Genomic DNA, 15880 nt, shown 5'->3' with positions numbered 1-15880 from the left:
TGCCTTTCCCAATAATTACATTTGTTACATTTCTCAAAAAGTTCTAAATTAAAAAACTAAAAAAAGTTTCAATAAATTAACCACTTATGTACATCGCAAAATGTCACCCAATAAAAACTAACACACGTCTCGCAAAAAACAAGACCCCATACAGCTACGTCAATGTAAAAATAAAAAAGTTCTGGTTGCTAGAATGTGGAAAGGCAAAAACAAAAAAACTCTTTTGGCTATCGCGTAATCATGTTTTCAGTACGGGACATTATTCCTGTGGGGAGGCATGGACTCCTAGCATCATAGACATATGAACTGTATATTACTGACCGAACACGCCCGTGTAAAACCGGCTTAAAGGTGTATTACACTTGGTGTTTTTACCAAATTTTTTTTTCTTCGTTCTTTGGTAAAAATTACATTAAAATATATTTTATTATTTTTTTCATTTTTGTACTAGATTGGAGAAAAACAGCTATAATTGCTATAAAAATATATCACGCTTATAATCGGCACAAAATTTGGATCCTACTTAAATTTAAAAAAATAATAAAAAAATGATGTCCCAGGGCAGACGTTCTCTTTCATCTGTGTCTTGTTACACACCTTTATTTCTATAGTTGACTGTTTTAAAGGGAACCTGTCAGTAGATTTGGAGCCACTAAGTCACCAGCATGCCGTTATGCAGCTGGGGTTTATTGTTCGAAACATGCCTTCCTTAACAATATCCGTTTAGGGAATAGTAAGTAAAGTAAATTACAACTTATGGAGATGAGACGATATCAGGGGAGCGGTATCTGGCGCATGTGCTCATGAAGCTGAGGACAGTACACTACGCATGCGCAGTGAAGCATGGGGTACTATTCTCGGCTTCATGTGCGCATGCGCCCAAAGCCGCTGGACTCCTTACCCGGACTCCTTTACTGTACTATCTATTCCCTAAATGTTTGTTTTTGGATGTTGACGTGTTGGGAACACGAAGTCCCAGCTACATTACTGCATGCTGGTGGTTTAGCGGGTCCAAACCTGCTGACAGGTGCCATATATACTGACGTATACTGTAGTTCTATGAGATAGTAGACTCCTACTCTGAAGCTTTATATTATTTATGGGTACATAATCATAAATCTTGTGTAATTCTCCTTTGTAAATAGATGGGAGAGTGTTCACTATGATGAAAACATCTAAAGGTCAAACTCCACTACTTACACCCATCTTATTAACCAATCCTATTCTAGCGCCAACATATTCTGCAGCATTGTACAAGATAATTAGTCACAGACAACGTTCTCTATCCCCAGTCGGGCTCACAATCTAGTTTTCCTATTTGACACACGCTATGGACAATTTCATAGGAAGTCGAGACACTGTCACTGGTTTAATAATGCCCTATCTCCTAGCTAATCTAATAGGCGCTGTCACACTGATAATGATAGTGAAAATTGTGTCCAAAAAGGTTATTATTTTAAAACTTATGAGCTTTTTTTCTAAACATGCAAATGAGCCTTTATTAGACAACTGGGAGATAACCGCAGCGATTCTCTTGAGGTGGAGCCTCCCTCACAGCCCCTGACGCTGCCCAATCAGCATGAAGCTGCTTTATACAGTGTGAGAGACATTCTAGAGGGAAGGGGGATCACTTCAAACAGCCATATCTCGGGCTGTGAACAGCGGTTCTGGTGGCATATGAAAGAAGAGATTCTAATCTTTCAGATGACACCAGGATTGCATTTCTGGCTGTAACACAACCGGAGATATCGCCAGTTGAATACACAGTCGAGAATGGAAGCTGTATACTATATGATCACGCTGTGTGGCTGGGCAGGGAAGGGGGAGAAGCTGTATGCTGATTGGACAGCGTCATACAGAAAACATTACACCGCCCAGATGGAAAAGGAAGAGTCCCCTCCCATTTGGCTATTAGAGACACATTAGCATATATAGAAAAATGCTCATAACTTTGCAGATAATAAACATTTTTTTTAAACAAATCACACTGTAGTTATCAGCAGCAAAGCGCCTATTAGATTAGTTAGGAGAGAGGGAATTAATGAACTGGTGACAGATCCTATTTAAATCCATTAACACTGTTGCATTGCAGTGCTGGAGTCCTGGGTTTGATTCCAGTGAATGATGACATCAACAGAAGAAAAAAATAAGCACAAGAAGAACATGCAGCACAAACTCCATGTAGATGTGCCCCGGTTGGGTTTCAATGTTAACCATTGAGGCACCATAGTGCCCAACTTCTATTGAAATGATGTGTTTATTTGGATGCACCTAGTTACTGCAGTTATCTTTTTAACTGATTTACTATGTTATAAAGTTTACTATGTTACCAAACAATGTAGTGTTGCTCCTAACAGTAACTTTTCTGACGTCACTTGCATAGTGAGGTGTAAAATTGGATTCATTTCCATGGACTTCACAACAGCTATAATTGTATTTTTTAATTAAATAATAATTTGAATCCTCTGGACTATATAGACTTGCATGTATGCTACTAATATCTATGCATCTTTCCTTGTAACAGGATTATTGAATTCAGAAGGCCTGTAAAACTTAAAGATGTGCTGCAGAAAGTTACAGATGTGTTTGGGCAAACATTGGACTTGCACTATGCAAACAATGAGGTAATGTGTGTTTTGTTTTCATGTCGAGTCTTGCAACCCAGAACAGTTTATTTAATGTGATGACTTCATTTGATGGTTTGTGTAAATGCTGCAGAACCAGCATACAGTCACGTCACCTCCAGAAGTCACGTCACCTCCAGAAAGTGACTAGTGAGAGTCCTGCGGCAGCTGCTTTACTATATATAGACTTAGGCCTCATGTACACGGTAGAGCCCGTAAGCACGGCCCGCGTTTGCGAGCACGACCGATGGCCGCGGACCGCATTTTCGGCAGGTTCTCCCTTACGTTGTATGGGAACACAGCCCGTAAAAATCGAAAAGTAGGACAAGCTCCATAATTCCCAGCACAGTTCTACGGGACGGACACCTATCCGTAGCGGTACAGAAAGGTGTCCACGGCCAATAAAACCGGGCGGGTCCGTAATTGCGGACCGTATTGCGGTCTGCAATTACAGTCTTTTTTTTACGGTCGTTTGCATGGAGCCTGAAATGGAAAGTCCGCCCTTGAACACCATTTTGATTTTTGAATGTGATTCATTTTTTAATATATCTTTATAATGGTCACAGCTCCATATTCCTAATATCCCCTGCATAGACTTCTGAGTGAAGGGGATCAGAAACGAAGCGGCACAGCTCTCACCTGAGCGATACTTCCGGTTCGTTCCCAGCACCTGGACCCCCACCAATCAAAACTTTTTTAAAAGTTTAGTTACCCTTTAAGTTCAATGTATAACAGCATGCCGTAAGTTCCTCCTAGTGACAACTGCAGGGAGCCAGAATTGAATTTTTCAGTTGATAAGCCTATGCAAGGGATTTGGAGCTCTGCATCCCAATATTTATGCTCCGAATGCTATAAAATGAATCCGCACAAACTGTTGGATCTTAAAATTACTTGGTGTTAAAGGAGTATTCGGTATAAGCAAATTAATGTTATTTTTTTGCTAATTGAAAGTTTTCCAATATACTTTGTATTAATTCCTCACCGTTTTCAAGATCTCTGCTTGCTGTCTTTTAATAGAAACCTTCATTGTTTCCTTCCAGTGGATAAAAATCTGTCCTGGTCATGTGATGGACACACAGGTACTGGAATAATCACAGTTACAGTATGTGTATCAGAGCTTTTGACTTTTTACGGCTCGTGCACCAGTGTCCATCACAGGACAGATTTTATTTTAAGTAAACAATGAAGGATTATATTAGAAAACAACAAGCTGTGATATTAAAAAATAAAAATAAAAATGCAAGGAGTGATACAGAAAGTTCATTGGAATATTATATAACTTTGTATTATACAAAATTGCTGAAACGGGAAACCCCTTTAAAAGGTAGACATTTAGATTCATCATTGCGACAATGGCCTAGCGAGCAGTTGTAAAGACAATAATAGGGTAGGAAATCCATGGAATTCTATATACAGCTTATTGAATGAAGGAATAAAAAAAGAAGAATCACAGTGGAGCAAGAAAGATGCAAAAAAGATTTTCAAACTGGGGTAAGGGCTCCATGTGTCCTGTGTGTCTGCTGTGCAGCCTGTGCCCCAAATTCAGGCAGTCACATATAAGGTGCAACTGTCTTTCTTCCAGGGGAATGATCAGGCAGGAGTACAGATGGGTGGCAGCAGCAGGGGCACAATGGTCACACAGCTGTAATAACAGCCGCATCTGGGGAATACAGTGTTATTTTTTTATAATCATTGCCGGCAGGTTTCATAATTGTCTTTACGTCTAACAGCGAGAGTCCGGCCCCACTCTTTAACATTACCAAAGGTCCTGATTTGAGCTAACGCTTTGCACACCAGAAATCACCTTTTAATAACTTTACTTTGATGTCTGACAACAGTTGTGTTTTTTTTCTGCCTCATACATATGTAGCAGAGCTGAATTTGTCATGAAAAGGGACCCAATTATAATGTTTTAGCTCCCTTAAAGGACCTGTTATTTTTCATTGATGCAGTTGTATTCGACCATGATCACACAAAATTTTTTGCAGTTTTCGGTGCAGTTTTTTAAGCCAAACAAAGGAGTGGACACAAAAGAAAGGCGATGCCTCAGTCTTTTCTTTATACCTTTCCTTACTTTTGGATATTCTTCTTGCTTCGGCTCAAAAAACGGAGCCAAAAACGGCATCAAAATTATATGTGTGATCCTGGCCTTATGGAATATTTTGCACTTTTGCATTTTTTCCTTTTGATATGAAAGGAAGCAATGCGTGTATCCTGTCCATACAGTAACCTCTCCTACCCTGTGCAGTCATAGCCACTGATATCAGCACTTATGGGGGACCCCATTAATACCTAATGCCCAGTTTGTCCTCTTTTTTTCATTGGATGGTTATAAGTAATCCGAAGAGTTTTTATTAAAGTTGATTAAAGCCATCTTGCATTATTTTATAACTGTACAGAAGAAGTAATTCTGTTCCCTTAAGTAAAACATATGAGAAACATAGTTCCCAGAGACTAAGGCTTTAGTTGCCATTTGTGTCACTTTTGGTAATAATGTTTTTACTTGGCATCAGCTTTTTCCATATGGAAATAACTATACTTAGAACATAATGGAGTTTTTTGTTTCATTAAGGCGCCCTCTGCTGGTAGTTTGTCTGACATAATACAGATGTCAAATTAGAAGAATAGTTCGTAATAATATTTAATCTTCTGTTCGTAGCTCATTGTACCACTGAAGTATCAGGATGACTTGGATAAAGCCATAGAACACATGGACATGAATCCTTCTCACAAGAGCTTGAAGATATTAGCCAAAGCACCAATTAAAAGCATAGTGAGTGCCTTTCTGTCTGCAGTCACTGGTCCTGTTTGGTTGTTTCTTACTTCTATCTATCTTTGGGAAAGCTGGCTGAAAACCAATATGGCCATTATTGCAGGAAACTCCAGGAAAGTAATGTCATAGTGAACTCGTCTCTTTCTTGTTTCATAACTCACAGTATCTACAACCAGTTGGACCAAAGCATCACCACGACATGAAAATATCAAGGTCCATGGGAGACATTTTGGGTTCTCTATATAAAGATGCTGGAAAATCAAGGAAGTGTTCAACAGGTAAGAACACCTCAATATTCATGCTTGAAACATTCAGGGTAGTTCTCTCTGTGCACAATTATTAGGCAACTTGATTTTTGAGGATTTATTTTATTATTGAACAACTACAGTGCTGTATGTCAATCCAAAATGTTAATAAACCTCAAACCTGAATATTTAAGGAAGTAAAAGTGAGGTTTTGTCTTTCTTGGGAGAATATCTATGTGTATAAATATGTATATAATTATTAGGCCTCATGCCCACTTCAGTTTTTTTCGTCAGGGTGCTATCCATTTTTAACTGATCGCACACTGACACATTCATTTCAATGGGGCCATGCACACTTCCGTTGTTTTAACGGAACCGTGCGGCCGTTCCGTCAAAAGTAGTGCAGGTCCTACTCCTGCCAGTTTTTGACGGAACAGTCTCGGCCTTCGCATTGATTTGGTCCGTGAAACAACGGGCTGCACACGGAATCTATCCGTGTGCGTTCCGTGATTCACGGAACCATCATTAGCGACCGTTCAACAGAACACGGAAGTGTACATCAGGACTTAGTGTGCAGAATTATTATGTAACTAAATGAAAAAGGAACATTTTCCCATCTCACTTGTTTATTTTCATCTGTTAAAGTGAGAATAACAAACAAACAACTCAAAATTTACAAATAAACATTTCTGACATTTTCAAAAATAAAATAAATCAGTAACCAATATAGCCACCCTTCTTTTCAATAACGGTCATAAGCCGTCCAACCATGGAGTCAGTAGGTTTGTTGATCTGTTGACGATCAACTTTTTGTGCAGCATCAACTACAGCCCCCCGGACACTGTTCAGAGAGGTGAACTGTTCTCCTTCACCGTAAAGCTGCCATTTAAGAAGGGCCCACAAGTTCTCAATAGAGTTTAGGTCAGGTGAGGAAGGGGGCCATGTCATTATTCTTTCATCTTTAAGGCCTTTACTGGCTGGCCATGCAGTGGAGTACTTCGATGCATGCGATGGAGCATTGTCCTGCATAAAAATCATGCTTTTCTTGGAAGATTCAAACTTTTTCTTGTAGGAGTTGATTTTTAGTCCATCTTCAACACGAAAAGGTCCAACTAGCTCTTCTTTAATAATACCAGCCCATAGCAGTACCCCACCGCCACCTTGCTGGCATCTGAGTAGAAGTGGAGCTCTGTGCCCGTTACTGATCCAGCCGTCTGGTCCGTCAAGAGTCACTCATCTCATTAGTCCATAAAACCTTTGAAAAATCTGTCTTCAGATATTTCTTGGCCCAGTCTTGACGTCTTGTTCAGTGGTGGTTGGGTTTCAGGCTTCCTTACCTTGGCCATGTCTCTGGGCACTGAACACCTTGTACTTCTTGATGCTCCAGGGAGGTTGCAGTTCTGGAATATGACAGCACTGGAAGATAACGGGTTCCTGGTCGCTTCACGTTTAAATCTTCTCAAATCTTTGGCAGTTAATCGGGGGTTTTTTTTCTCACATATTTCTTGCGACCCTGTTGACTATTTGCAACAAAACATTTGATGGTTTTGTAATCATGCCTCAATATCTTAGCAATTTCAAGAGTGCTGCATCCCTCTGAAAGACTTTCGACAATTTTAGACTTTTCAGAGTCCGCTAAATCTCTTTTTTGGCCCATTTTGCCAGAGGGAAACAAGCTGCCTAATAATTATGCACACCTAGATATAGGGTCTTGATCTCCTTAGGCCACACCCTCCCTCATTACACTAATACACATCACCTGATATGCTTCATCCAATAAACAGTCAAGTTTATACAGCTTGTATTTGGAAAATATGCATAAAAATGATAATATGGTCAAAATACTCAATCGTCTAATAATTGTGCACACAGTTTATCTCTGTCTGTCTCTCTGTCTGTCATGTAGGCTATCCTGACTTCCCTAGTTGTATGCTTATATTCCTATAAATATATATTTTTTTGCCATTATTTCTGTACAGCTGTAACATCACTTTACATTGACTACAGTCAAACTAGTCATTGATCCCATTGAGACTCCCAATCTAATTCCTCTATCTGAATCACTTGAGGAACAGTACATCAGTTGGATTAGAATTGCTTCCTATATTTATATATATATATATATATATCACATGTGTTTCTCTACCACAAGGCACTATAATCCCAAAATTTAGGACCATGAGAAATCTGTTTAAAGGTGTTTTTGTGTTACCCTATGAACCAGGCTACATGCTGGACTTGGCTGCGGAGCAACCCAAACTTTTTCAGCTCTTTGCATCTTCATTAGACAGTCATACCCAGGGAAAATTAAAACAGTGCGTGGGTGTCCCATCACTTCAGCAATATCTCAGGCCCCCAGCTGTACGACACTCCACTCAGGCCGTGTCAGGTTATTGAACACCTTTATTCAGTCCTTGTATTGTCGGCGAAAGTGATTGGTTTTACATCACTGATGATACAACATCATTTCCTGCTGGAAAACAAACATTTGTATAATTTGTCTTCCTTGTACGTTGCTTACCCACATGAACTTTCAAGAAGCAGAGCAACATCCACATAGCAATAGATTAAAATTTCCCAAACTTGGAAAAGGCACTTAGCCAGATGGTCTAGATTGTGAAAAACCTATTCATAAATACATCAATAGATTCACAGTCAAAAATGTAACTCATCGTCTCATCAATGGTGCACCATAGTGTTCCGTCATCTTCCTATCTAAAGGAAACCGTCATTAAGATACCGATGTAGCCACCTTTATATTGACTTTTAACGCATCAAATGCAGTGTCAAAAAGCTTTAACTTGATTTTTTATGGCTTTTGTTGTGTGATATCACGCTGCAGCAAGTTATCAGTCAAAATAAAGATGGCTATATCTGTACACCCCTTCACGACTGCTTTATATAGTGAGAAAGCTGCATTGGATACAAGGCGCTTGCCCACTAGAAGAGATTTTGGTAATAAAGTCAATAAGTTGCTTCTGATGGAAAACTTTGTATATTTCAAAAGAAATTCACATTTAAAAGTTTGAATCCATTTGTGGCCCATGGCTAGACGTACCAGGAATGGCACCTTTAAAACGAATAAGAAACAGATTATTGGCCATAACATAAGGTTAATGACGGCTTCGAAATATTACGTGATCCTGTTGGTATGTACAATGATTGTATTACGTATCTGTGTAGACACGTGTCAGATTTACAGTATACACCCATGCTATGATCCCAGATGTTTTAATGTATAATGTATGAGCATAATGTATCTTCTGTAATGTTCAGATTGAGTATACTGCGTATTCATTCTCTTATGACCGTGCCGGGGAGGCGGGATGCTGTTTGTTTTTCTTTTCGGTATAAATCTTAAAAATCAATAAAATACTGTTTGATTAAAAAAAAATACAGCCATTAAAACTAGGGCCCCATAAAACGCCCATCTAAGGGTATGCGCACACACACTAATTACGTCCGGAATTGACGGACGTATTTCGGCCGCAAGTCCCGGACCGAACACAGTGCAAGGAGCCGGGCTCCTAGCATCATACTTATGTACGATGCTAGGAGTCCCTGCCTCTCTGCAGGACAACTGTCCCGTAGTGTAATCATGTTTTCAGTACGAGACAGTTGTCCTGCAGCGAGGCAGGGACTCCTAGCATCGTACATAAGTATGATTCTAGGAGCCCGGCTCCCTGCACTGAGTTCGGTCCACTACTTGCGGCCGAAATACGTCCGTCAATTACGGACGTAATTAGTGTGTGTGCACATACCCTAACACTAAAAGGCGCTAATACATCCAGTAATACGTCCCCAGAAGAGCCAGTTGAGACGTTTGAATTAGGAATGAAGCGTTTGCTCCTAACATGTGGCCATTCAGCAGTGCGGAGACTCATGTAATAGGCTTAGAACTGAAGCGCAATTTTTTTAAGCAGTCTAACAGTGTGGTATGTGAGCAAACCAAAACGTCCTACAAATTAATTGTCAAAATCCCATTGGCCACTTCCACCACTAGGGTTTCCAATCTGCATGGAATTGTATATGGCTTCGATTAACCTGAATAATAGTCTAATAATTCACTTATTTAAAGGAGTTTTTCCCTTATTTTCCTAGTAACTGGAAATTCATAGAATAAATTTTTCTGTCATATTGTGTTCCATCAGGATCCTTACACACTGGACGTAGCTCTCCCCCTCCAGGAAGTGTCCCTGATGAACAGCAGCAAATTGCTCGCCAGAAATCTATAACCAGTATCAACAGTGAGGGAGAATTCATACCTGAGGTAAGAGACACAGTGAATGCCGCAAAGCTTCTTGGGATTCTTTTAACTGATAATATTAGAGTTTTTGCATTTTTACGGATATATTGACGAACTTTGGATGCTACAATTCTGTTTGAGGCTGACGAAGTGTGAAGTGCACATGAAATATAATAATTCTTCCAGCATTATATACTGTAAATCGTGTGAACTGCATATCAATAGACTCCTGAGCAGATTAATATAATTTTATAGGTTCAGTAAGAAACACGATCATATAGGAACATGATTATACAGTTCTTGGTTCACTGTTTGAAAAACCCATTGAGGTCTGTAGATTCGTTGTATTATCTGTAAATAAAGGGAACCTTTCATTGACATTATGCTGTCCTCACTTTGAGAGGAGTCCGGCGTATTCATGAGCTGTCGATAACTTCACCCACTCTACGCTAGCTCCACCCACTCCCCACTGATTGACAGATGTCTCCCTATGCAAAGTAATAAAAGCAGAAAGTGGGTAGAGCTAGTGGAGAGTAGGCGAAGCTAGCGGCAGCACTTGAATACGCCAGACTCCTTTCTGGCGCTCTGCAGATAAGTTTTCATAGATGTCTTAACTCAAGCAAATGAGTGACAGAATGCCGAAATCAGCATGTCTGTCATTACATTATGCTGCCCTCAGTGAGGCCAGCATAAAGTCAAAGACAGGTTCCCTTTAAGACGAAATCTTTGGCAAGTGGAACTTGATGTACTAATAGGGCAGGTCTGAATTCTTATACAATTCTTCAATTGCATCAACACTAACTTATCTTGTGTCCCTAGTTTAAAGTAAGTGCCCCCATTTTTTAATCTAAATAGATCCATAATTCTGTGCTGATTAGTTTGTAATACATCTTTATAGCAGTTTTCTTATATAAACCCCCTGTATAGACGTAGAATTAAAGAGGACCTGTCACCTCTCCTGACATGTCTGTTTTAGTAAACACCTGTATTCCCCATGAAATAACAATTCTGGAGCATTTTTTCTTAGACGCGACCTTGTGCCATTACTCTGTTATTCCTCCTAGAAATGTATGAATTAATTGATAACTGGGTTTCACCAGTTGGGGGTGTGTGTCTACATAGACTAACAATGTCCAATCAGTGCCGACAGAGAGAGACTGTATAGGGACACACCCCTTTGACAAGGGGAATGGTAACACTCCGTTGTAAATTTATTCATAGATTTGTAGGAGGAATAATAGGAATGGTACAATGCAGAGTTCTAATAAAATAGGCTGCAAAATTTTAATTTTATGGGGAATACTAGTATTTATTAAAATAGTTATGGAGCTTGCTGCCTACATTTATACATTGAACTCCATAATAGAACAGTTACATAGTTAGTACAGTTGAAAAAAGACACGTCAATCAAGTTCAACCAAGTTCCTGAGCTCCCTCTAGTGGCAGGTACAGGCATCCAGAATTTTATGATTTACACAGGAGACTTGAAGCTATATATCACAAAAAGGAAACTCTGCCTGCTATAATGATATATTAAGAAATTAATCAGCACATCATTTTGAAACTAATTCCATTTAAGGTCAAATTTCTATTAGGAAATGCATTGATTTCTGCGTTGCTGGGTTTGTGACTCATATTGTTCTGTTTTGCATTATTTTTTTTTCTTTATACAGCTCGTGGATCCTTTCATTAGCCCAAATGGTTCTCTATCTAGTAGTTGTCAGTCACTAGATCAATCATTGGACAGGTATGAAGGTCACACATATTGATTGTATATTAACTGACACCATCAAGGACCGCCATCAATTTTAATAATGTTCTTTCATAATGCATGCATGTCATATTATATTTACACTTATTTTAAACATATCCTAGGTGTATAATTTTTATGAAAACGAAGGTTTTGAAGGATTTTCCAGTTTTTACTATAGAATTCATAGCAGTTTATATATTCTGATAGTGGTTACCATGGTCGGATCTGTCTCAAGAGGCGTATAACTCGAACAGCAGCCAGGTGGAAGCCATCAGCAGCAAAAGTTATTCGCTTATAGAAAACATATATATTATAACAGAATGGCTACAGTTTACAAAATGCCAGTGCATAAATAATGTCATTTTCTGAAGATGTGATGTTATCGTTACATTTTGGAAATCCTATAAATGTGGAGTTTTACTTTATTTGTTCCAAGTCCAGTTTTTTCAGGGTTAACACCAGTGTTTTCTTAAACTATATGCTTTCGTATGGCTGGCACGGATCCAGCTGCGGCACAGAGGGTTAATTAGCCAGGTCCGCAGCACAATTCTCTTTTATACTTTTATTTTTTACGATGGGGGTGCTTTCAGAATAGAGCAGGGCAGTAGAAATATATTCTACACTTTCACCAACACCGGCAGTTGCTGACATTTATAGTTCGGATGAGTTAGCTAGAATAGTGTACAGATGTTATCGGATATTAACGTGCCCACGGTCTAGAGAGTGACATCAGTGGGTGAGGTCATGTGATTTGCTAGAAGACAGCAGGAGATTAAGTTCCTTGGAGAAGGAAGTGCAGCGTGTAGGCAGAGGAAATCGGGGAAAACCTTTGCTCCCAGCTGGGTGTCTCCTGGGTAAACATTCCACAGATAACTCAGGCGACGGCTTTACATTCAGAACAGAAGGTTACGACATCGGCTCTTCATTACTGAAATATTAATATCATACGTGTAAATATAAATATGCTGCGCTATTGTGTCGGGTAAAATCACGGACACCCCGACAGAATGACGACAGAACCTATTAAAGTCAATGGGTTCCGGCCGCAACCGGCGGTGTCCGTTATGCAACCGTTGGTTCCGTTATTCCCTTGTTCTCCTCTGATGGAGCAGAACAACGGAACATAGCCTTACTGGAAAGCCACTAATTACATAGGGGGATGGTCTGATGTCAGTACAGGCTCTCTTACCTGGGTTTCTCCCACTTGAGACATTTATGGCATTTCCACGGGATATGCCATAAATGTCTGATAGATGCTATGAGACCCACACCTATCTCCAAAATGAAAATCCCCCAATCTCTGTCTTGCCTGGGGAGGTGGGCGCTGTTCTGGAGATAGGTGCGTCCCTACATGGATGTGCCATAAATATCTCCAGTGGACATACCCCTTTAATTCAGAAAAATTTGTTAACATCACTCACCAGATCGGAAAATCTGAAAAAAAAACAAAAAAAACAGAGCATTGTTGTTGCCCATCTGGCAAGTTCTGTAATAAGCACTATGAGCGCCTCCTATTTTAGTGAATAAAACTGTTGAGAGCCTTAGTAATATCAGGCCATCATGAAATCCACTTTCATTTACTTTCGATTGTAAGATTTAGATGACAAAATATGTAATAATTGCACATTGAAACTTTGTATACGTTTACATTATGCAATAATGAATGAAACATTGTGAAAAAAATGGAGCTTCATCTTAAAGGGGTATTCCTATAATAGACATTTATCACCTACCCACAGGATAGCTGATAAATGGCTGATCGCTGGGGGCTCCACCACTAGGATCCCCACGATGACTAGAATATGACCGCAGTAAGGAGAAGTCTGAATAGGGCGATTGTCTAGCATGCACTGCTACTCTATTCAAATTCTATGGGATTGACGGAGACCGCGAAGTACAACGCTCGGCTGTTTCCGTCACCCCCATAAACATTGAATGGAGCTGCAGGGCGCATACTCGTCCACCGCTCTATTCAGACTTCTCAGAAATGGAGCAATGAGGATGAATGGGGGGGCTTCGAACCCCCATTCAAGCGATCATTGCATCCTGGTGGTTGGGGGCCCAGAGATCAGACATTCATTACCTATCCTCTGGTTAAAAATGTTTAAAATTAATATCCGTTTTTCTTTATCACCTTAAAGTTTTAATTTGGGGGTTTCCTCCGGACTACAGCCCCTGTCCATATCCCTTACTAGGCCATATGGACATCATAGAGTGAGGTTTCATGCTTGGAAACCCCTCTATGTGCCAGAATGGAGAGCTTCTCTGGCAGTCCCAGGATGTCCATGCATTACATGGACGGCCATCCATTTATGCTGTATGATTAGACGCAGCCCGGAGTGAGAGAACCGGCTGATTGATTTATTTTAAAAAGGAGTTTTCTTCATTCGACAACCTCTTCCTCACAATTGAAGGGGGAAGTCAGAGGGGGAAGTATGCAGCGGACCAAGAAGCTGAGCCCATTCCATACGCAGCGTGTGTCAGCTGTATTTTACAGCTGACGCCCTGCTCTAATAGCAGGGATCTGATATAACGCCGGTCCTAGCTGTTTAGCCAATTAGATGTTGCATTCAATAGCGACCATGGCAACTAAGCCCACAAAAAAAGTTTTAAAAGTTTTTCAGCACATTTTAGTTAAGATTAAGTCCCTCTCAATGAATTAGAATATTATTAAAAAGTTAATTTATTTCAGGAATTCAACTCAAAAAGTGAAATTCATATATTATATAGATTCATTACACACAGAGTGATCTTTTTCCAGCATCTTTTGCTTTTAATGTTGATGATTATGGTAACAGTTAATGAAAACCCAAAATTTAGTGTCTCAGAAAATAAGAATATTATATAAGCCCGATTTCAAAAATGATTTTTAATACCGAAATGTAGACCTACTAAAAGTATGTACAGTATATGCCCTCAATACTTGGTCAGGGCTCCTTTTGCACGAATTACTGCATCAATGCGGCGTGGCATGGAGGCGATCAGCCTGTGGCACTGCTGAGGTGTTATCAATGTGGCGTGGCATGGAGGCGATCAGCCTGTGGCACTGCTGAGGTGTTATCAATGCGGCGTGGCATGGAGGTGATCAGCCTGTGGCACTGCTGAGGTGTTATGGAAGCCTAGGTTGCTTTGATAGCGGCCTTCAGCTCGTCTGCATTATTGGGTCTGGTGTCGCATCTTCCTCTTGACTATACCCCATAGGTTTAGGTCAAATTTGTACAGATCTGGCCCACTTGAATGAATCTGTCTAAATCCCAGACAACCCCATTATTGCATAAATATATTTATGCAATATGTTTCTTAAAGTGTCTCCAAACTGTTGTGCTTGTACTTTAACGTGATTATACACATAGAGTTATATTAGAAAAAGATAATAGAATTGACATATTTTAGAAGATATTTTCTGAAATCCTTCTAAACGTGAACACTTTACGGGCAATTTCGGGGAAAAATAAGACAGAACCAGTACAGTGGTTAGCCGTATTAGAAATAAGGTGTATACCAAATAATGAATAAAAGAAATTCATTCATAAGCATGGATCAACTAAAAGTGTCATGGGCACAGACCGATTAGACACGGAAAGACATAGGGATAAGGCAGGGCAACAGACTGTTTCTTTAAAAAGTGGTAGCAAATCATTATAACCCACTTAACTAGACAGGAGATCGCAGCCTTGGTTTCTCCTTTTAGACATACAGCCTGGTGTGTGAAGGAGACACTGAACAGATCTCTTGGACTGCTTGCTGTTTAGGGCTCTAGAGACAGTGACCGCAATAATGGGGTGAATTCCAGATAGTGACAGGAAACAAGACAGACCTCAAGTAAGGTCTGCCTGGGAGGTCAATGGGATGAGCTGGTGGTCCGTAGTCTGAAGTATGATGACATATTTGGGTATATGTGACCTGTACTTTTTAAGTTGTATGAGGCATGATACCTTCATCCTCCAAAAAAATTAGCAAAAAAAATATATCCAGAAGTATACTCTCTGCGGGCACGACTTGCTTGTGCTGGAGGAGTGCCACTTGCTGGCTTCTGAGCTCGTGAACAATGTACTGAGTAGAAATGAGCAAATTATATATCGTATTCACAGATTTACTAGTCATAAAATACAATAGTATTTGCCTATTATTCTCTTCAATAAGGCAAAAGCGAATCCCAAACCTGGCAAATTGATTTGCTCGGTGCCTTTTAATGGGCAGCGAAACTGATTTGCAAATCGGAGAAACACAAATCTGGCA

General features: G+C 39.9%; 1 protein-coding gene across 1 annotated transcript in view; it reads left to right on the top strand.

The window, feature by feature from the left end:
* LOC142651997 (mitogen-activated protein kinase kinase kinase 3-like) overlaps window positions 1-15880 on the top strand; it is a 141851-nt gene that overhangs the window by 106945 nt on the left and 19026 nt on the right. The window contains exons 5-9 of the mRNA XM_075827333.1: window positions 2525-2624; window positions 5284-5397; window positions 5561-5675; window positions 9794-9912; window positions 11562-11635. Of these exons, the coding sequence (XP_075683448.1) occupies window positions 2525-2624; window positions 5284-5397; window positions 5561-5675; window positions 9794-9912; window positions 11562-11635 (522 nt within the window). The remainder of the gene's footprint in view (window positions 1-2524; window positions 2625-5283; window positions 5398-5560; window positions 5676-9793; window positions 9913-11561; window positions 11636-15880) is intronic.

Source organism: Rhinoderma darwinii, chromosome 5, assembly GCF_050947455.1.
Source record: "Rhinoderma darwinii isolate aRhiDar2 chromosome 5, aRhiDar2.hap1, whole genome shotgun sequence".
Classification (NCBI taxonomy): Eukaryota; Metazoa; Chordata; class Amphibia; order Anura; family Rhinodermatidae; genus Rhinoderma; species Rhinoderma darwinii.
Note: the sequence above shows the minus strand (reverse complement) of the source record. Positions and strands in the feature narration are given on the sequence as shown.